Source organism: Echiichthys vipera (assembly GCF_963691815.1).
Source record: "Echiichthys vipera genome assembly, chromosome: 13".
Classification (NCBI taxonomy): Eukaryota; Metazoa; Chordata; class Actinopteri; order Perciformes; family Trachinidae; genus Echiichthys; species Echiichthys vipera.
In genome coordinates, this window is record NC_139838.1 from 17,316,509 (window position 1) to 17,340,106 (window position 23,598).

Consider the following 23,598-nt stretch of genomic DNA (forward strand, 5'->3'; position numbering starts at 1 on the left):
ATCTCAGACAAATGTTGTTTGCTACTAAACCAAGCTTTACACAGCCTTATTGTTTGCCCTTTAATTCATTTAAAATCAAAGCTAGGATCAATTCACTGCCTGTATTTGAGGTATATACATTCAAAACAAATCACATGAAAAGCTTCCTGTCACTCAGAGAGAATCCTGAACCTCCACAATCGCAGTGTTAGCAGACCCCGTACTGAATCAATGCATCGATCCATTCTTCCATCAGAGGTCTCACTAAATAACTGGAACAGTACAGGACCTGTGTTGACCGTTTGACTGTGCGAGAAGAAATGTAAAGAGAAGTGCTGCCACCTGGTGTCGGCCCAGACAAAAAAGCCGAAAGCTGTTTTAAGCCTGAGTGCGAACAGCAGATGGCAGCACTTTGGCTTTCAGAGAGAGGGTGGGGTAATTCCTGGGCAGGAGAGAGAGAGAAAAAATCAGATATAATATGATTAAGTGATGAAACTGAGAAACACTAAAGGCTGTTTGACCCCTTTTCTTCCTCCAAAGGTTTATTTGTAGAAGCATGTAAATCTGACTGTGCAGCTGTCAGTAAATCTCTGGTAATATCAGGTCAGAATCAGCTTTATTGGCTTACTATGTAAAAATTATAGTATACATAAAAAGTATATTTATATAGAACAACAGCACAACGAAATGTGTAAAGAGTAACACAGTAGTGCAATAGGGCGTGCTGGAATAAATATGGATTTTAAAAACGTAACAGGTTGCTTTATATACATGAATTAGGCGGATACGAGAGTGAATATAGTGATCATTGCATTTATATTGATAGTCATGATATTAACATTACTGGTAGGTGGACACTTGTGTCATACAGTTGTTATTCTTTAGCCGCAGGTGTGTCGGTCATTCGGTCAACTGTGTAGTTATGTGTGTGAAAACAACAAGAAAGAAAATGATCTTTGGATTTGAGAATTGCAAACGGTGTTTTTGAGAATCATGATTGTTTTTTTTACTTGGCGATTGTGCCAGAGAAAATAAGAAAAACTGTAAACAAAGTGACATTTAAAGGTATAGTCGTTAGTTAGCCAGATAATAAATCATAGCGCCATTACAGTAATGATAAATAATTGTTTTGAGGATTCTAATACAAGCAGCGGGTCGGGCTGCTTGGTTCCACCTTGTGCTGGTTTGTTGTACAGTTTTTCTGCTCTGGGTCTTAAAGGTCTCAGGTTCATACTTGTATCTAGTTCTTTTTTTTACTAGACCATGTTTAAATGCTTTATTGTTCAAAATACACATTGTTTTTCCCATACTGTCTTTCTGAATAATCCTGTATTCACCCTCTGTTTAAAACGCTCATTTTAGCGCCTGTCCCTTTAAGACCTCCTTCTGAAAAAGCCCAGTCTGCTCTGATTGGTCGGTGTTTTCAGGTCTCCTACATCTGCACCATTATTGCAGCTGGGAAATTGCTGCACCCGTAAGTATAGTTGTGACATCACAACTGTTCAGAAGGCCTGACGGCTCGTTTAAAGGCCTTTACATTTTACATTCCTCTGTGGATTTAGTTTTGATATTTTCACATTATTTATACAGCACCCCAACCTGCTTTATAATAATACAAGAAATGGAAAACTCACTTTTCACAATATGGGACCTTGATATGTCTGTTAATCCGTCCTCGGACGAGCAAAGGACAATAAGTGCACAAAGGGTTAAAGCAATATCAAAGTTTTATTCTTAAAATGTAGTATAGAGAGGAACAGTAGTACAATTCAGACAGAAAAAAGGAGAATGTAGTTCCATCTTTGAAAACCTTTGATAAAAACGTAAAAAGAGTAACCTGAATTTGCTTTGTGTTCGGAGGGCACTGAGGCGCGGCCCGAGTTTTGCATCACTGTTAAAGTTCGAGAGAAATTGAAAAATACAACCTTTTGCAACAGCGTAAAAAAATACAGCTGGGGGAAAAAAAACCTCTGCTTTACATCTGTAGTGTTTTTGCTTCATTTTTCGTGATTTTCTTTTTTTTGTCCATATAACAAATACAGCATAAAATCTAAAATGATACATCATAGTTTTTGAGTTTCATTCATTACAGTAAAATCAGTAGGATGGTAAATAGTATCAAAAGAACAAACAAGACAACAGGATGGTGTGATGAGCAAGCACACAGCGTGAACAGAGAGCGACAGAGGAGGGTTAAAGTTCACGGAAATAAACCACCATGCCGGGAGGTTCGGAGCTGACCGTCAATGTGTTCCATTAAGTAAATCCACTAGTTAAATAACAGATTCTTCACATATATATATATATATTTATCTCATATAATCTCCATACTTATATATATGTATATATATATCCTTAATATAACTCCTCCCACAGTGATTTGAAGGTAAAAGTGACACAGAGGATGAATATCTCTAGGACTTAAAATAGTATCTTCTTCCACTGAGAGTAAAGGGAGGTTACGCGTCTTCCTTATCATTAGCACTTCAGTACATACTGTATATTCCACTGCATATGAACAGATACTGCTGTTCCAAGGTTTTAACCCGCAAACAATCCGTGTTTCTTTAGAAAATATGTGCTTAATGAAATACAGGAAAAAGGAAACATCCGTGGAAAGGACAAAATTAAACAAAATATGCATCGAGGGTAAAGTGAATGATTCTGTAGCATTAAAAACATTTAAAAAATCTCAACAATTACAGACACGAGCAAGGATTTTCTACACTAAGCAAGTTTTCACCTGGCTTTTCTCATACATTATATAGTTTAACAATAATTAAAAACAAAAAAATTTTGGTTGGACAAATAGAAATTAACAGTCTTGATTGCATTTTGGAGTCAATATATAATATTAAATAACAAAAACAAGATTTCTAATAAAAAAAAGTTGCGCATTGGAAGAAAGACACAACAGTTTATATAGTTCCATTCAGACCCGCTTTTGGGGAAGCGAAAAAAAAAAAAAAACATAAAGGAAAATTATTTTCATGAACACAAAACTAAGTGCATGTCTATGAGGCGCCATAGAGCTTCACTTTTTGTGGAACAAAGTGTTTTTCTACCTGGCAGACCTAAAATATATAAGAACAAACTTACATCAAATTAAACCGATGACATTTTGTATAAATTTTACACATGAAAAATGGAGTTCTTTCAGACTTAGACATCACACATCATGATTTTCTGCACACTTCTTTCTCCTCACAACCAACGTTCAAGTGATTCAAAATATATATATATATGTATGTATGTGTATATACTGTATATATATATATACACTGTATTTACTTTAACGCTCAGTACCAAATATAAACAAACGTATACAGGTATTGATGTCCACTTAGGTCCTCAAAACGTCAATTACAAGTACTGCCGGTAGTTCTACAAAATGGTATACGTGTGTGTGTGTGTGTGTGTGTGTGTGTGTGCATTAAATAAAATAAAAGCTTAAAAACAATGGCAAAGCATACCTGATAGTCGCCGTAGCACAACAGTGTTCTATAGTTGAAGCTGATTACATATGTATAACTGAGTCAGTTTAAGCTTTATGATTATAAACATCATATATAGCCTGTAGGTCCAGTATTCTGCGACAAGCATTACAGCACCAAACGTTTCGTCATTTGGCAAAATTCAAGCTTTAAGTGAAAGTCAAATGCTTTTGTTTAATAATAAAGTGTTACTGTGACGCCGTGATTTGTATAAAGCTAGCAATAAAATTTCCCCTTGTACTTTCGCTGTTTTTTTATTCATCTTTTTTTCCCCCGCTTAACAAAAAAACCTCACGTTGTCTTTTTTTTTTTATATATATTTTTTTAAGCGTATTCAGTAGTTTTTGCTTCCTGCTAAATCTTGGTGTGCGGTCTGTTTGGCACAATATCACAGCCCTCTTAAATTAATCATAAATATGGCTGTGATACATTAGAGTACCAAAACAGATTTTTTGGTTCCAAGATTTGTGCAGGGAAAGAAAAAAATTTGAAAAGAATAATATAATAAAATTTAGCGCATCTAAAGATCTACAGAGCAAGTTTAAAAAAAATCTTTCTGTGACATAACGCTCTTCTTCTGTGTACTTCTACAAGCACCAAGCAATATACTTTCAGATTGTGCAGAAGGCAACAGCCATCACTGCGCCTCTGCTCGCAGACAAAAACAACAGAAATAAAAAAAAATTATTGATAAGACCATAATATCCTCTCTTCATAAATTAAATAATTAACATTTTGCTTTTTTTTTAGTTGATTGGTCTACCCCAACTCAAAAACGACATCATCACCATCACCCTGCCCAACTCTCCCCCGGAAAACAGGAAATAAAAATACATCACCAAAAACCTGATTCATCATATTATTCGTCGATAGATGTTTCTCTTGCGGGCTCTTGGCCCAGAGCTGGACACATTTGAACAATAATAAAATCTGTACATCTTGGAGTTCCCACTCTACAAAGCTTTTTTTTAAATATCCATCTCTTTGTCATATACTTGCACAATTAAGTAACCTCAAGGTTAGATAGCACTTTGGAGTTGATTGTTTACCAGCTAGTTTTTGTATACATTTATATATTAAACATCAACTTTTTTTTTCGTTTTGTTTCTCAAGCTTGTTTAAATTCTTAGTCCTCTTCCGGGGCAGCACCAGCGTTGCCCTCGCCCCAATTTGATTGGTCGTTGTCGGTAGGCTCCTCCCCATCCATATCCTCAGCTTCCTCGCCTTCGAAGTCTTCGTCGCGAGGAAACTCCATTCCCTCCATGGCCTCCAGGCCCTCCTGAGTGGCCTGGTGTGAGTCGGCGCAGTCTGCACACACACCGTAGCGTCGCGAGCCGTGACGGATGCCGACGCTGGCTGCAAGCATGAAGATCTTCTTGCACACCATGCACTTGTACTTTTTGTCCTTCTTGTGCACCTGTAAGAGTGATGGGGAGAGAGTTGAGGAGATGAGGGGAGTCATGTTAGTAAGGGGCCTTTAAATGTCATATTGACTGACATTTTTGGGAAACAAGCTTAATTATTTTCTTGCTGAGATTTAGATGAGAAGATTGATGCCACTCATGTCTGTACACTAGGGATGTGCGGAACCAGTAAACCATCAAGTTTGCATGTTCTCCCCGTGTCTGAGTGGGTTCTCTCCGGGTTCGCCAACTTCCTCCCACAGTCCAAAGACATGCACGTGTTAGTTTAATTGTTAACCTTAATAAATATTGCCTGTAGGTGTGAATGCGAGTGTGAATGGTTGTCTGTCTCTGTCTGTCTGTATGTATGTAATAGACTGGCATCCTGTCCAGGGTGTACCCCGCCTCATGCCCAATGTCAGCTGAGATTGGCTCTAGCCCCCTGCGATCCCGTTAGGGACAAGAGGTTGCAGATGATAGATGGATGGATGAAAATGTGAAAAGAGCAGAGCTGCTGTCAACAGACAGGAACAGCAGCTTCATTGATTAACCCGCTCATTCCCTTAAATAGGAGAGCATGTCCAAACTTTTGACTGGTACTATATAATGTGTTAGCTAGTGAATTTTAGAGGGACTGGTATTTTGTGACATGCAAACAGAGTCAAGCTAGCTGTGTCCAGTCTTAGTGTTTAGCTAAGCTAATTGGCCACTAGTAGTCATATTTGGCAAGCAGACACGAGAGTCTTCTAAGTCTCATCTTATTATCAGCAAGAAACAAATGCGTGCACTTCCAGAAATACTGAACCATTCCTTTAAACACTAAAGAAGATATTCTTCAAACATTATAAATGTAGGACGTACAGTTGTCAGACTGTTTGATTGAGTTTACTGGGGAAAAAGTCTTGCCAGATTTCATTATTATTTAACATAAAAATGCCTGCCGGCCCTTTCCAGTTGGGCTCCCAGTACAATGATATATGACTTGGGATTTCTAATCCATTTGTTTTGTACCAATTTGTGAGAAACTCTAAGATTCTCCGTTGAATAGAAAAGAGCTATACCGTATTTTTCAGATTATAAGTCGCAGTTTTTTTCATAGTTTGGCCGGAGGTGCGACTTATACTCTGGAGCGACTTGTGTGATTTATTAACACATTACCGTAAAATATCACAGGCTATTATTTATCTCAGTCACGTAAGAGACTAGGCGTATATCAGCAATGGTCACACACACACGTCAACCAATCAAAATTCGGCGGGGACGGGTCATGGCAGAAGTGCATTGTGAAATAAAGATGCTACCTGCTACTTCCTGTTCAGAAGTGACACCGAGGAAGAAGAGTTCATTGGATGTAGTGATTAGGAGTGACAGATTGTTTGGTAAATGTATAGCATGTTCTATATGTTATAGATATTTGAATGACTCTTACCGTAATATGTCACGTTAGCATACCAGGCACGTTCTCAGTTCGTTGATTATGCGTCATATAACGTACACTTATTCAGCCTGTTGTTCTCTATTCTATTTTTATTTTAAATTGTCTCTCAAGATGAAATGTCTATTCTTGGTGTTGGATTTTATCAAATAAATTTCCCCAAGAAATGCGACTTATACTCGAGTGCGACTTATATATGTTTTTTTCCTTCTTTATTTTGCATTTTCGGCTGGTGAGACTTATACTCCGGAGCGACTTATAATCCGAAAAATACGGTAATAGTCATACATTTCTGCTTGTAAAAACATTTTGTTGCATTTGCGCAAGCAAAATGCTCCCAGACACCAACCATGAGGTGGAATGCAAAGACGTGAGGGTGGCCAAAACACTGGCACAAGATGGTGGATGCACATCACATGGTGGTGTAAAAGAGAGGAGCGGACCCTGTGCATATGTGGACTTACCAGGGAATGTCTCTTTACGTGCTCACGGCGGGTGAACAGCTTTCCACAGATGTCACAGCTGAAGGAGCGTACGCCCGAGTGGATGATCAGGTGCCTCTTGAGCGTGCGCCGGTGCTTGGCGATGTAGTTACAGTGGGGGCACTTGAGCTTATTGAGGGCTAGGTGTGAGGACTCGCCTGGGTAGAGACAGAGAAAAAACACAAGAATGCAGAGACGAGATTTAGTCAATGTTTTAGTGAACAAGTACATCTAAAAAATGCATTAGCATTCTCACTGGACTGGAAGAACAAACTGGAGATGGAAGAAGACAATGATCATAAAAGCGACATTTGAATCTATAAATCCTCTAATAAGAGAGGGGTGGGTCAGCAACCAACATCCTGTTTATCAAATCACTGTGTTAGGATGCGGTAGCCATTAGAGAGAATAAGACACCACAAACATGTATCATAAAAAGCTCTTTTAGTCAAAGTTTGTTAAACTGCAGAGATAAAAACATTACTGTGGCAAATCATGTAAACTTCGCAATCCAGCTCTGTCATGGTTGCTAAGTAACTGGTGCTTGTTGCAATGATATTGAAGGTCTCATCACCATGGCGATGTTAGAAAGGACGCAGATTCATATTAGCAGTGAATGTAAAGCAGAAGATCTGTCGTACTACATGGACATCCTAACACCTTTTGGTGTAAGATACTAAAGAAAAAAATCATTGCTAATGCAACAGATGTGACTGCAACTCGAACACTTTTATAAAAGAGGTACTACTAATGATTCAATGACCGCCTCATTATTATATCGAGAAACTGTCAATTTGCAGCTACTTTACACGAATCACAATGTTAATTACCCACATGCACAAGATTCTGGGTATAATCCATATAAAACAACAAAAGCACCTTTTGTTTTCAACAAGATCGGTTTTTTATAATACTTGATCATATGTATCACAAGTTTTTTTATTTCAGTATCTAAAAGAAAGAAATCATCATGTCCTCACACCAGCACGGTCTTCATCGACCCTCTTGAGATGTTTATGCTAACAAGCTACTGAGGACAGCTGGGCTTAAAAATAAATAGGCAATCTATTGATTTTGACAGAATGGCTAGTCTTCAGTGACGAGAGAGTAGGGGAACAGGGCCAGGCCTTTTGTTTGAGCCAGGGTGCACACAACAGAGGCGTTGTCAGGGCAGGTTGCTAGGGGGAGGAAGGGTGAGGAGGGTTGATGAGAAGCAGGTCACCTGTGTATTTCCCTTGCATGTATATATGTGTGTATGTGTGTGCGTGTGTGTTGTACACCTTATTGATGTGTAACAAGTGGTTTATTTAGACTTTCGAGGTTTAAGATGATTATTTTTAAATAAGACAAGCACTTTTTCCAATTAATTGATACGTTTTAGTCTTGTGTGACAGTGGCTTCCCTGCCACCCATTTGAAGTAAAATTGTGATTTTATTTATAAATAAAATTGACTTTAACCATTAATTCCCATAAATTATGCAAATGGGATAACGTAGATAATTTGGTATAACAGGCTCATGCAGGTCAGCTACACATTTAAACACTGGATGAGCATGAACCCTTTAATATAATATAACAAAGATATTTATAACAGCCTGGTCACTTTACTTTACACTCTTGTTTTATCTTTCTATTTTAAATTTCTCATATTTACTTGTTAACCTATTTTTAATATTACCTCTATTTTTTATCTTAAATTATTGTTCTGTGTTGTTCTGTTATTGTTATGTTTAGGTTTGTCCTGTTAAATGTTTGGAAACTGTGAGCAAAGCATAAGCTGGAGTCAAATTCTCTGTATGTCCAACATACTTAGGAATAAACCTGATTATGATTCTGATTCTAATAGAAATAGGGTGTTTCTGCTCTCTAATTCAAAGAGACATACTGACTGGTTTTGCTCACACTCATTTGAGAAGATGGATTTTAATTAAAGATTTTAAGTTTCATTTCAACAGCCTGTTTTTTGTTGTTATTTGACTGTAGTCTAGAGAGTGCGGCGTCTTACCATTCTCCCAGGACTCTCCATGCTGTAAGTCCTGGATGATGCTATACTGGATCTGATTGGCCAGTTCTGGGAAAGGAGGAGGGGACAAGAGAAGCGAGAGGGAGAAAGAGAGATGAGAGGTGGTTGAGAGCCTGGGGGGGTGGGGGGGGATGCACACCTCACAACGCCTTGTGTACACAACTAACCACCCCCCCATATGAAACAATGGAAGTTTCAGTTAACAACATAGGCAAACAAACACACACACAGGCCCCTACTATATGTAAAGCGGTGTTTTCCCCGGGCCAGGGCAACAAACTAATGGCGTATATAGGGCTCCAGCAGGGAGGGGGTTAATTAGTTGAGCCCTCACACCGGCTCAGTTTACACTACGCTTTTGTAAGCACTTGTGTGTGAGCACCTGTGTGTGTCCGGTTCCTTCAGCATCGACGCTTAGAGCCCATTAAAGACACGCCCCTGTGAGAGAGTGTGTGTGTGTGTGTGTGTGTGTTTGTGTGTCCATTCTCCATGGGTCAATATTTGGAATAATGAGGACAGCCCCAGTGCATTAGAGTGGATTAGGGAGGGAAGGGACTGCCCCCTAGCAGCTTTGCACCTCGCAGGGATTGGGGGAGTTGTGTGTAGGTGGGTTTGTGTGCCTGCTTCAACGGAGACTGGTGTGTATGCAAATGTATTTCACCTGCTTTGTGTGTCTGTGTGCAGTGCGCACCCTTTAAACAATCCAACAGTGTTTGGAGAAGACCCAAGAATTTATTGGCCACGAGTGTTGGCTGTGGGCTCAGCATGGTAAGAGCAGACAGACATGGCAAAGTACTTATAACGTCAAAACCAACCTTCACTTTCAACTGTTATTTTCCACACAACACAAGCGTTCCTGAGACTGTAAACTGTCTACCTCCAATCCTTTTTCCAGCAAAATGCTATATATGTGATGGTTCCAGCTTCTCAAATGTGAAGATTTTCTGCTTTTCTTTGTCTTTTTCAATTGTGAAACTCGAATCAATAAAAACAGTAAGGTGCAGCTCTAAACATTGTATTGGTTGAAAAACCCCTTTAAAAAAAACACACAAAATTCTTATAAACAAGCACTCTATTTGAAAGGGTAGACAGCAGAAAGAATACCACCATTTCTGCTACTATGATTCCATCCTTGGAGCATGGCCGCGGAGATCTAACTGAAGCAAAATTTTACTCAGCTGAGTGACATCACTGTCGGGGAAACTGGGACAGCTAATATTGGTGGATGACTGCTCATACGCTGGGACAGAAATATGCAAGCCAGCGACAACTAATGTCTAGTTTCAGAGCGAGCATCCGAAACCAAAGATGAGTTTTTGGTACCCAGACGTGCCCGCGAGCCAAACGACAAATCCTTCCTTCTGCATGACTGTGCTATAGAATAATCCGATAACCCACAGTAGACATGGATAATTATTGTAAGCATTCCCATTTTTGCTTTTTAAGTAAAGCGTAACTAACATTTTAGACATGTGAAACACATATTCAGTGTCAAAACAAATGAGCACTGTACGCAACACAAGACTAATCAAGCCTAGACGGCAAAACGAAGCAGTGGGAGCAAACAGAAAGCTTTGGTAAATTACTTGCAGCCCATAAAATGTAATGGACCACCTCTTTTTGTGCGTTCAAAGGAAATGTAGAGTGAAAATTGGCATACATATAGCAGTGGACTCGTAGTAGTAGTAGTTTTGGACCCAGAAGTACTAAGCAAATGCAGATTTTATACACACACAAACACACACCACTGGATCCTACTGCTTCTGAAATGGACTAAGCATTGCAGATTGAGGCAGTGAGAGTCCACATTTTGTCCTTACATATCATTAACATGTGGCTCTCCTCCATCTGTCTCACCTGGTCTTAACAATAGATAGAATATTTGATTGAAGAGGCTTCTCCACCTCCTCCCACCATACAAAGGTGAGACCAAAATATAAAAAAACTAAAAATAAATACATACATCTGCCACGTGTGCCACAGTCTGAGGACTAAGGATCGGCGGTTTGTACATCTGCCTTACCAATCATGAGTCAATCACACTCATGACGTTCCACCCTGTTTTTAAAGCATCAAATAACTAATTCAATCCAAACTTATCAGTAAAAACCAACACTTGAACAAACATCAGCGTGATAAAAACAAACTAAAATGATCGAAACATCTCTGGGAAAAGATTATTTGACGTGGACTGGATACAGTCCATGGTCCTAACAGATGGACAGAGTAAAATTTATTTAAGAAATCAATGTCAAAAACCTTATAGTCAGTCCAAACATTACTGCCACAACACTTAAAAAAGGGAACCGAAAAACCACACGGAAAACACCGTTCTTAGAGCGGAAACTGAAAAACACTGGGTCACCGATCAACATGTAGAACTGGAAGCAACTTCACAATTTTTAATATTTTATGAGTTATAACTATGCCAACGGAGCAAAAAGCACCCCTCAACTCAAAACCAAACTGCATCAGGATAATGTGTTTGCACATTTCTGCCTCAAATTCTCCAGGCAGTTTTAAGCCCCAACATAGACCAAATATTCACAGGTCTATATATAAACTGTTAACATAGATGATAGTTTAGTGTTCGACAGATCATCGCTTTATACAGGCTAAGGGTAAACAGTTGCCTGGAAACCTTTTACAGTGACTAACAGCCTACTTTAAGTCTTGAGCATATCGTTATTTGGAAAGGTAGTATACATTAAGAAGAGACATTGAGCTAAACAACAAAGATGCATGAAGAGGAGAAGGTTTCAAGAGTTAGCACACATGCAGAAAAACTCAGTCTTAAAGTGAGCGTCTCTCTAGGCCATTACAACACCCTGGATCACTTTGTGCACACATTAAAAAGAACCATAGGAGGAGTTGGAGGCACTAAGAGCATTCAAGTGCATTTAGGGAGGCCTGGGGGAAGAAATGTTTCCCCTGCTTTCTTCATTTTCCTGCATTAGGAAGGGCTTCTCTCTCTCTCTCTCTCTCTCTCTCTCTCTCAAACACACACACAAAATGTAGTTCTGTGCCCCCCCCCCCCCCCCCCCATACCACTCCACTTAATATGTGATATCATTATGGTTACATGGAGTGCCGTGCTTAATGGGGCCAAAAGAAGGAGAAGGCTGGAGCTAAGAGAAGAGATTACTAAGAGCAATACACTGTATGTGGATAGGAGGGATAGAGCAATGGATAGATTAAGGGACAGGGAGAGGAAGGTATCAAAGGGTAAAGAGAAAGGAAGAAGATGAAAGTGTGCAAAAGTTCTATTAAGCGAGATTGAAAAATTAATTGAATGAGCGAAAGTTCATGGCAATTTAATGGTTTTGCCAACCCGAGCATATAGCATGTTTTTTGGGATAGCTCATTCTAACTGGGGCTGTCGAGAAAACCGCAAAAATTAATCACAGCGGTACTAAGAGGCCCGCCGCGGTGCACATGACCCACCTCACCACACTACGCAGTGAGAAGGAGAGATGGCAGCTGGACTTGTGCAGTACCAAAGCCAAATGTTATTTCTCCCTTCCAGCCAAACGAAAAAGGGAGAATCAGCTAATTTCGATGAGGCAGTTTGTAAAATGTTTTATTTGTTTCCAAGTACAGCACTGGAAATGACCGACATTAACACCTAACAGATGCTGTTACAAGGTACCTGGTTGAAGAGATGGTGCGGTTTAACACGGTGGAGAGAACGGCATTCAAGACGCTGCTTCAGAAATTTGACAAGCAATATGAGTTGCCAGGAAAAACCTACTTCTCAGAGACTGCTGTCCACAGTCTGACAACAGACTGTACTCTTAAATCACGCTATCTCGATAAGGTGTTTATGCCACACATCAAACAACATTGCAGAGGATCTCCGCAGCGCATTTGGTGAGTGGCCGCTGGATGACAAGAAGCTGCTGGCATAACGACAGACAACGGAGCAAACGCCTTTTTGATAATCACATAATAATAAGCTTTATTTGTATGCATCTTTTACTATTACTATACTATATGTACTATTTGTAATGACTTTCGTAATCTAGTAGCCTAACCAAAAAAAAAAAAAATTGCTAAATAATTTTTTTTTTTATGAAAGTGGGTGGTGCAGTATCACCGCACACCGTGCTGTTGAGCCACTCTGAATCGCCGCAGGGGAAATTCCCTAACCGCGTCAGCCCTAACGCCAACTCACTGTAAATATTGACAGGTTATTATCTTCTTGAAGAAATCATTAAAGCATACCGATCTGAACCACTAAATTGCTTCAAAATCATTGAATTAGATCTAACCTTATTAAAACGAACAAGTCTCAGCAGCACTGTAGCAACACAAAGCACTCCAGGTGGGCGCCACTTTCGTAACCCCCCCCCCTGCTCTGGAGTGATTAGTGGAGATCCTGGCTGGGAGTGACTCACTTCCTGGCTGTGCACAGCAGGTTAAAACCTTGATAAGCAAATATTCTGTTAGGTGTCACAGCAGGACATTGATCGAACGCTGAAAATCCATACTTTTTTGTCTTGATCAATAATTTGATCCTGAAAACTAGTAATCATGCCAGTGTTTTCTACTGCAGGCAGCCACAACTTAGCTTGTTAACATTGGGTGTGAGATGATTAGAAACGTCAATATATGGAGACGGATCATTCAAAAAAAAAAAAAAAAGGCAATGCTGGACACAAAGTAGTAGGTGTGATCTTCGAGTATTAACCCTATGCACAAGTTTACAGGCTGGAAGACAAAAAAGAGAGGATTAAAAGCCCCTTTCACACAGCCTGTTCGTTGCGGGCTGTTGGGCCTCTATTACGCCCCACCGTCTGTGTGAAAGGTACGAAGACGGAATAGGGGGACAGATCTATAGCAGCGGTGGTTGTCACAGAGCCGCAACACCGCGGCGGCGCACTGTTGCAGAATCTCTGTGTGAGATTCCTGGTGCGTTAATAATTACAAATGCATAATGTGGGGACAAGCATTGTTAAAACCTACAGAATTGCACTGCCTATAGTTGTTAATAGACAAAGATATCAAATATTGATGCAAAGGTGCAGCCATAAAAATACAGTGTCTGAGTTTGTGTAAGCATCATTTAGCCTAAAGTAAATGTTGGAACAAGGGGAAACTGAATGTCAGAGTGAGGCAAGGGTGGAGCAGAAAGCGGAGAGGTGTCAAGCTTGCTAATCATGCTACCTGACATAACTGGTTATTGTGTCTGCAACTAGCAGTAGCTTTAGGCAGTTTGTAGACATAATCTCAAAGCAAACAGTTACATAGACGAATGGGCCACAAAAAGGGGTTCGCTGATGATTTATTTATACCACTGCATTTCTCTCAACAGTTCTGTGATTCCTTTAGGATCTTCTTGCCAATGAAGAATTTTGGCAGGACTGATCATCACAAAGGTTAATCCTTTACCCTGGCCATGCTGTTGTGCTTTGCATGTATAAGTAGCATCTAGTGCATTAAGCTCATTTAACAAAATGCTCTACACACCTGATTATTGTGTCTTACCAGAGCTTTTCATACATTACGTAAGGAAAGATGTATTTTACATATCGTACATACAAATGTTACATGCAAGTCATTTTGTCGCAGTGATTTTCTGCATGGACCTCTTCCTTAAAAAGGGGGGCCTTTTCCTTTTACTCCCAGTATACATTATGACTACTAGGAATAAAAAAAATCATGAGGCAAAAACTATTCCTATATTATGGGGGGAAGGACTGGGGTTGGTGAGTGTGTGTTTTGAGGTACAAGTGTGTGTCATACCAGCATTTTCAGAGAGGGAGGAGAAGTCCTCTCTGGGATAGGAGGCCGAGGGCTGGATGAACATCCCCTCATCAAATCCCTCTTCAGGCTCTGGGGGAAAGTTGTACACAAAACGCCGTGTGGTGGTCTGCTTTTTCCTCCGTCCGCTTCCTGCCGCAGCATCCGGTGCTTCTCGTTTTATTGCTGCGGGTGATGCTGCAGCGCCACCGGTGGCTGGCTCGTTCCAGACGAATACCTGCACCTGGCCACTCGACCGTGTTTCATTGGTCTCTGCTGAATCAGATGAGTTGTCGTTATGGTGGGTCCAGTTACCGGAGGCTCCGGGGGTCATCAGGGCACAGCCCTCGCCCCCAACCACAGTCACCTCTATGTCGCTGGTCTCCTCCTTCACCCTTCCACCATCATCTTCTTCTTCCATTGCTTCCTTTCCTTGATTGTTGCTGGCCTTGATCGACAGCTTTGACAGGACTCTGGTGGCCCAGAAGTTGCTTGGCTTTCGGTCCAGCCCTCTCTGACCCTCTTTGGGCACCATTTGCCTCTTGTTGTAGTCCACCACCACTGAATCAGGAGCCTCTTGCTTGATGCTGATATTCAGGGCATCCTTTATAAAGGCCCTACATGTATGTACAACCTCTGTCATCTGGAGGTAACTAGCAACAGACATCACCTCTATGGCATTTTGGCTTGTGAGCAGCAGATTCCCAGAGTAGAGAAAGTCGAGGATAACGGAGAAGCCCTGCACAGCAGCAACATCCAGGTGAGTGACAGTAGCCTGGTCCTGGGTCTCGCTCTTGGTCAGACAGTAGAGGGTTTTGAAGTAGCGGCTGCCCGCCACTAGGATGTTCTTGTGTGCGCGGAACACCTGGCCTGAGACGATTATGTTGACGTCACAGAGGATGCCACTTTTGCGTTGCTTGTCCAGCTCCTGGAGGAGCTGGTAACAGTAAGAGTTCTCATTGAGCTTGCTGCGGTAGTCTTCCTCTGAGCAGTTAGTGGAGGGGCTGGTGTTGTCTGAGGGCCTCATCGCCTCCTTTACGTGAAAGACAAAAAAAAGACAAATTGTTGAAGATTTGTGTTCTCTTATCTCAAGTAATTTGCAAAAGCAAGCACAAACACTCTCATATGCAAACATATTTTTTGCTTTCTTTGTCTTTACAATAAACACGCACACACATACAGATCCCTCGGGGTTCTTGCTGTGACACCGAAGCACCTGCCCTAAAGGTGAAACAGGTTTAACAGGTTTCAGTTACGGGGGAGGTGGGAAAGAGGCCATGAAAGGTGTGTTACTAGCCTGGGTAGTATTACCCCAGTAACCAACTCCCCTTCACCATTAAACTTTAACTCCACAAGTCCTAACAAAAAATATGACAACAGGCCCAATGACAGATTAATAAATCTTGAAGGACTGTAGTTTGACCTATAAAAGGTAAATGTATTTACCTTTTGTAGCAGTACAGAAAGAGCACTGTTTTCCACAAGCCATAATAATCAGTTGATATGCTGAATTTCCCACCTGTTGGCTCTCCAATTTATATTTTAATGAACGATTTCCTACATTTTCAGGAATGCATTTCGACTACCAAGAGAGGCCAGATTTAGGCTGAGATATAACAGCTACAGTTATAGTAGGGCAAACACTTTTAGTGAATCAAATGTTTCACACTGACACCTCTAAAAAAGACAAAATATCTTGTGGCTGTTGTATCAATTTGCCGGCAGACAAAGGCAGATGTTTATTTTTTCATGATTTGAATTTGGTTATTACTTCCAGAACTTTACCGTACTGTTCAAGATTAAACTTTTTTTGGACACATTTAGCTTCTGAACAACAAAATGATCTTCCTTTTAATCAGATGCTAGATGTAAAACGGGCCGTAATTACACCTGGAGGAGGGCCGACAAGTGTCCAAAGCAGGACACAACGTGGCTGTAGGATGGGAGGGGAACTGACAGAAGCATAGAACTGCCCTGTAACAGCTCAACTCCCCCTCCCTGCTCCCCCTTAACAGGGCAAAGGGCCAGCCTGGTACGGAGCAGAGAAGAGGGGAGTTTATACACGTGTGCATACGCTTACATATGCATAAAGACAAAATACATAGCCCAGTAAAAAAAAAAAAGTCTGCATGCAGAACTACTAATATAGTTTTACACTTAACACACACATGTAGCAGCATACATCTACAGTTCATTTTAGAATTGCACAGCAGATGTCCTAATCCAGAATAATTCACATTGCTTGAGCCCTGCATTTTTGCCCTCGCCCACATGCATGTACACACACACACAACCACACAGAAACCAAGCTGCCTACACATACACACAGCTGGGGTTTCAGCTCGAGTAATTCAGATTAAATCCATTTCTCTGAGGTCCCCACCCAGCCCCTACCCCCACCTCTACTCCCTCCACACTGCAGCACTTGTCCAGGGCAGCCTGGGCACATAGGATAGTATAGGGGGGCTTAACGTCCTCTGCCACAGCTGGAGGGGAGAGATGAAGAGAGATGGGATGGAATGAAATCAGAGGCAGAATGAGGGAGAGATAAAGAGGGGAGAAAGTAGACGTACTTTACAGGCTAGAAGAAATAAAAAAAGGGGACAGAAAATAATAGGAGACAAGAGAGCAGAATTGTACAGCTATGATGGAGAAATACGTAGAATATAATAGTAATAAGTGTGGAAAGAAGATGAGAAATGGTTGGAGCATAAAAGAGAAAGGCCTGATAACACATGCACAAAGAAAACGAGTAAGAGCATGAGGCTGAGATTGAGAGACCTTGAGCCTTGTGAAAAAGGGCGGAGGAGAAAATGTGGAGCAGAGGGGGACGGAGAGCCGGCGCGTTAGTGAGAAGGAGTTGGGTCACCCCATTTTAGCCTTCACAATAGCCCGTGTTCTCCCCGAGGCTCATTGTCCACTCACTGTAGGCCTTTGTGAAAGGTTTCGGCACTCACTCTCTTATTACACAGCAGCTCCCACTCGCAAGCATAGAAAGGAGCCGGAGTGCGTGTGGGTGGGGCGAAGAGGATGGGAGAGATGAGAAAAATTATTCCTTCATATACACATCAAAGCCTCCGGAGTGGCATTACCATCATGTTGAGTACTGTGGTGGAATATATTGGCATGGTGAAGGGCAGGAGTAGTATTAGCAAGAGGTGTTGGATATGCGTCCAAGTTAGATCACATACATTTCTTCTTGCTTTGTTTTTGTCCATTGCTCTCCTCTTATGACAGGTATAGAGCAAAAAAAACCTGCCGGGCTAACCAGTCAGAATATAATTATATTTAGCATCATGCAAAAAAATTACCTTCAAACATATACAGTCAAAAGACAATGAGGGTTGAACAGAAACAAAGAGACAATAGGATAAAAATGTGGTAAATAAACAAGAGCTTTCAGATTCTTTCTTGAAACTTGTAGTCTCATTTTATCATTTCTACAAACTGACCATCCCACCCTAAAACCCCATGACTCCCCACAGCTTTTATCCATTACACATAGCAAGGAATTTGGCCAGAGAGGTAAGTCTTTGCCTGGCAGTTCTTCTGATATGAAGGTGTGTGTATGCATGTGCGTGCGTGTGCATTTATTGGAGTCAGGCTAGGACAGCCTGGTACTGGATATGTTGCTACATACTGGCCTCATCAGCAGCAGCAGCATCATCCTTCTTTCTCCAGATGTGCCACGTGTGAGCTGGGAGCTTAGAGAACCAGCAGAACAACCCTGCACAGCAGATGCTGGAGGCAAAAACCAGCCTAAGCCAAGAGAGAGAATGTGGGGACAATATCAACCTCCCCCAGTTGTGACGTGGCTAGGTTTTTATTTGAGCCAGAGTTGGTAGGGGCGGAAGAATGAGAATGCAAGATGAAAATCCTTAGATTTAGGTCTAATGTAAGAACTGATTATGTGCATTGAACAAACCAAGATGGTCATAAAAATCAAGCTTATTGAAGCACCGGCCCCCGTCAGACACACCTCTAACAGGCCATGTGATACAGCACTGTCCCCATGCAACATAATGACTCAATTGAGCCAGCTTTTGTTTACCTTTTTACACACACGTTTGCCTCCAACCCCTCACTCGTCTACCCCCACCCACCATCAATACAGACCCATGACCAGCCCAGCCCTGAGGTCATCTCTACCAGTTCTTCCCTAAATCCCTACATCTACTGTATCCTTCCCTCAATCTCCCCTCCTCACCCAACCCGTCTGTCCCCAGATGCTAGAACAATACCGCAGTGTGCGTTTGGCCCAAGGTGTGGGAGGGCTGCACCGAGTGTCTCCCGGCCTCTTAACAATGCTCTGACAGAAGAGGCAGAGATGTGGGGGGAGAAAACAAGGGGAGGGTAAAGTCAATGACCGATGCAATAAGAGGAATTCTCCCTCTGGCTTCACCCCACCCCATTCCTCTGGCCCCCAATAAACATACCATCTATCTGGCAGACGCCATACTGCAATGGGTGGGTCCCCTTTTCCATTCGGGGAGATTTGCTGTTAACAGTGTGTGTGTGGTGTTTGCCTCAACTAAAATGAGGGGGTGAAATTACTTGTATTTGGACCCGCATTTTGGAATTTCCCACTTGGGGATAAATAAAGTGTTGCATTATCTCATTACTCCCCATTTAGAACAACACAGCGATGCAGGTAAAATGTTTGTTTGGCCGTCAAACTGAATGAGGCTGAATGTTGATTATTCCATCATATGAATGGAAATCAAATTTGTTATGGACGTTCAAACATGATGAGAAAGGCAAGTGGATGAGATAAAAAAAGAGGAGATGCTAGATGTGGAGAGAACTGAAAATAAAACTACCCTTTTGTGGTAATTGTTTAATGTACCTATTCCTGTATATGAAACTGTAGTTTTAGAATAGAGTCTCTGTAGACGGCGACAACTACCAACCTGGGTTTAACACAGCCTTTTACCAATATGTGGACAAAAGAAAAAAAAACTGTTACTGGAGAATAAAATTAACCTAAAATACAGTAAGTCCCCGATTTGTGATCTTGTCTATGATCAAAGGGAAACGATGGTCTATATTTTACTAGTGAGCATAGGGAACAATCTGAGCGCAAGACAGCGAATTAAGGACAACGACCCCCTTCTCCAAGGAGACCCACATTTAGCACAGCTGCCCTGGTGTGCTAGGGCTAATCGAGTTAGCTTTAACGAATGCAGCAGAGGCCTGACTAACGTCAGGAATGGGTGAATAGAACAAGACATTGCCTCATAACACCATCATTCCCCTTTAATGTACTGCTTCACAATGCTACCTTGCTTAACATACACTGTTGCATGATTTCAACAGTACTGTGTGTGTGTGTGTGTGTGTATATATATATATATAAAGAGGATTACAGTTTTATTTAACAGGGAAGTCATAGAAGACAAATCTTATTTGAGTAACATCAAAACCACAAAAAATAATACAATAATAATCTGAACTGAATCATTTACACAACGCAGCATGGGGACTTTATCACCCCAGCTTTAGTGTACATGAGGAAATTGCCTGAATAACCTCTCACTACAGTGTCTGGGGTCCTTGTTGCTAAGGAAAAGCCACACCAAGCCCCTAATCCACTCTTACTGCCCTTCTTACTAATGAGAGATGTGTACAAGTTAGTGGATCACTTTAAGTCATTGTGATTAGTGATTGCGTGTGCAAAGGAAGGAACTATATGTAGTAATGCAATCCTCTTCGCTCACAAATTAGAGTCAAATAGCACCCCGCTCTTAATTCCCCTGACAGGCCAGACCATTGTCAGGATAGGAGGTTGGATGTGGAAATGTACAGGGAACAGAAAGTAACAGTACGTTTTTTGTTTTCAAAATAAGGATTGATGGGAGGAATGCCCTTTGTCACTAGATTGTTCGGGCAAATATGCACTCCCTGTTTTTATGAGGCCTCTGAAGGAGTACCGTAGAAATGTTGCCTACACTGCAATAAAAATAATGAACCAATAAAAAGACTGTGTGCACGTCAATAAAGACATATCTCACTCAAATGGCCTAGTTGTTTTGAATTATAAGCATTCAATACATTGTCACCAATTTCAAGTGTATGCTAACCACATAGTCTGTCTGTGCCAATTAAAAAGGGGGCACTTTTCTATTATGGTTTAAGTCTTGTGCATAAAGGATAGGGCCTTAATCATAAAATACACCCCAAAGGTATAACACTAGCTCCCATTATATCAGAAATATGCTGATGACAAGGTCAGGTGACGCTGTGCCACTCCATTTACTGACATCTATTCCACTCATTCATGCCTATTCATATGGGCAAGGCGAGCTGTCAGGCTCCAGGCAACTTGATTTACTCTGGTCCTCTTGTCCAGCCCTGCAAGTGACACCAACTATGGATTTTGGGGGGTCATTCTAGCACAATGCCTCTAATTTAGCTACCCAAAGGGAGGAGGTGGAGGAGGAGGAGGAAGATATGAACCAGAGGTCACCCGGGGCTGAGAGCAAGCAGAACTGCATGATGAGAGTGAGGAGGGGGGGTTGGGTAAGGGGTGCGGTTCCCCAAAGCTGCTATAGGGTCGAGCCCTTGCCATTGTGTGACCTTTAGCAAGCTAGCAATCAAGACAGCTGCTGATTCAACAGAAAAGGGTTTGCTGTACAGTTTGTTTGCATCTAAAAAAAAGTATTTTACAACACTTACTGTCCATTTTACATCAACTTTTTAGACAGTTTAATATAAGTAAAAGTTAATTGTGACATGCAATGAATCCTTCACACTTATGGAAAATCCTCCGGTGAGATAGTAGCTACGGCAGGTGTCACACTGGAGCAGGTTTGAATGTGTAACCTGCCCGATTCGTGGTCAGACAGTCACATTTTGGACGCTAACTAAATCGGATAGATTTGTGTCACCCGCGTTAAAAAGGTGGTTCAATGCGTTTTGCCATTCAGAACTACTTAGTAGGGGCTTTCCACTCCCCGTCACTGCCCATCTACCTCCGATTACAGCAGAGCTACAAGCGGCTACTCGGCTAGGCTAGTTGTTAGCCCAGGTTAGCAGGCTGGTGCTAGCTAATCAGCCAGTAGAAGGGATTGTGAAGCTTATCCAAGAGCCTATTTTCGCCTTCGTTACGTTTTTAGAAGTTGTAGAAACTGTATTACAGATATGACATGTTATGATAAAAGTGTGACACGTTCACATGTCACGCAGGTAACATTAATATGGTAATGGAGCTAACGTTACCTGTTTGGTGGGGTCGTTCCTCCCGTGCTCAGACGACAGGTGATGTCTCAGCAGCAAGGCCCGCTTGTAGTTGCGACTGCCTTTCACGAGCTCGTCGCTGTTTTTAGTGGCAATGTTGTGACACCAAGAACAGGACATGAGTCCCGTCTCCTGGCAAAATTTGAGCCATGGAAATTCTTGTAACCACGAAGCGTGGAATAACGAGTGTTTCTGAAGCAACGTCTGCGGTCTCATCTCGACCCCAGATTTCCTGGAGGATGATCCCGTCTCGCCGCCCGTCGTCTCACCGCTTCCCGACTCCGGGTTGTTGTCGGGACAACGTTCCAACGTTTCACCGTTCCCCACTGTGGAGCTGTTCCCCTCCCTGGACCCGTCCTCCGCTTCCACGGAGCCGACACGGTCGTCGCCCTCCCCGGCTGCCAAGCTGCCCTCTTCCGGGTCCTCTTCTTCCTCCGCCTCGGGTTCCGTGCTGTCGCTGACAGACCCAGCGCCCTCCACTCTCTTCTGCGATGATCCTTTAGCCCCCAGATCCCTGTCCTCCTCTTGATCCGGCCTGTTCCCGTTAAAATGTCGGTCTTGACAGGCCTGGGCCTCCCAGCTGTTACAGTTCCCCCCACCAATACCGCTGGAGCCCGTTAACCCAGCTAATCCACCTCCTCGGAAAGCCAGCGACCTGCGGTTTCTCTCACCGGACATTTTTTCTCTAATATATATTACAATCTTCACTTTCTCAACAGTATCCCCCTCCGACGAAATACTGTTTGTAAATGATGTATTGTTCCGAAAGAGATGGACCGTCGTCGTTTTCTTTTCTCCGCTTTGGCCCTCCCGGTGAGAGTATGTAGGTTATGCGGAAATAAATAAAGGTTTTAAACGCATAATGAATTTCAGGGTTCTCGCTGCGTCCGCGCAGGCCCCGCAGAGGTCGAATGGCAACGACTTTCCTCCCCACAATGCACCTCGACCAGGGAAAGGGGGGTTGGAGAGGGAGGGGGCGGCTTTTAAAGGAAGATGGGGGATCTGTTGATCAGTAAGGGGGGTTTTTGTGTTTGAAGGCTGCACCCATTTTCCGCATGCTTTTCATCTTTTGGCTTCTTCTCCACCCATAAATGTTGACTTGTGTGCCCCACTTTAGCCCTTTGCTAAACGGGGTTACCATGATATTCCTATAATGTTTCCTTAGAAATACTAGAACTTGTAGTGTGTCTATTAGTGTCGTGTTGACTTTTTATTTTATTTACAAAAGATACATATATTAGGTATAAAATGCATATTTGACTATCAAGATCAATAGCTTGGCTTATATACGTAAATATACAGGTGTGTGAATTAATTATGATATTTAATTAAAATCAAAAAGTCTTAAGATTCCATTCCAGTAATACAACCTTTTTCTTTGTCCAGAGCTTGTCTCCATGATATCTTAGTATATTTGCTGTTTATATTGATTATTATTGTAAATGTGTGTTATATTATGAATACATATAAACAGTTAGGCCAAGAAAAGTGTGACTGTAATTTCTATAGTCATGTGATGTTTGATCATGTAGCTGTGAAATTGGCATCTTTGGGAGACCCTCTGGTGAGATTAAGTATTCTTACATTTCAGCCTACAGTACACTATATCTCAAGTTTATGTTCCCTGTCATCAAGATCAGATCCAGCAGGTGGCACTCTTTCATGTGACCACCTCTCTCTCTTTGAGTGTGTGTGTGAATGCTTGACATAGTTGGGTGTATAGTTTCAATGCTGTCCAATTAAGGGCTTTGCACACAGTGTGTGAACAAGAATGGGATTTAACCCAGGTTTTGATTACAGAAA

At 41.7% G+C, this 23,598-nt stretch overlaps 1 protein-coding gene across 2 annotated transcripts; it reads right to left on the reverse strand.

Annotated features, from left to right (window-relative positions):
* Positions 1-1,694: 1,694 nt before the first annotated feature.
* Positions 1,695-22,701, reverse strand: zbtb10 (zinc finger and BTB domain containing 10). Of its 2 annotated transcripts, XM_083926273.1 has the most exons (5): positions 21,778-22,701; positions 14,563-15,592; positions 8,800-8,865; positions 6,776-6,951; positions 1,695-4,890 (listed from the first exon to the last, which is right to left on the reverse strand). In XM_083926273.1, exons 1-5 carry the CDS (start codon positions 22,471-22,473, stop codon positions 4,600-4,602), a joined length of 2,259 nt encoding a protein of 752 aa, XP_083782399.1. In that variant the 5' UTR covers positions 22,474-22,701; the 3' UTR covers positions 1,695-4,599. The 2 variants fall into 2 exon arrangements, with proteins under 2 accessions (XP_083782399.1, XP_083782400.1); XM_083926274.1 differs by lacking the exon at positions 8,800-8,865.
* Positions 22,702-23,598: the final 897 nt, after the last annotated feature.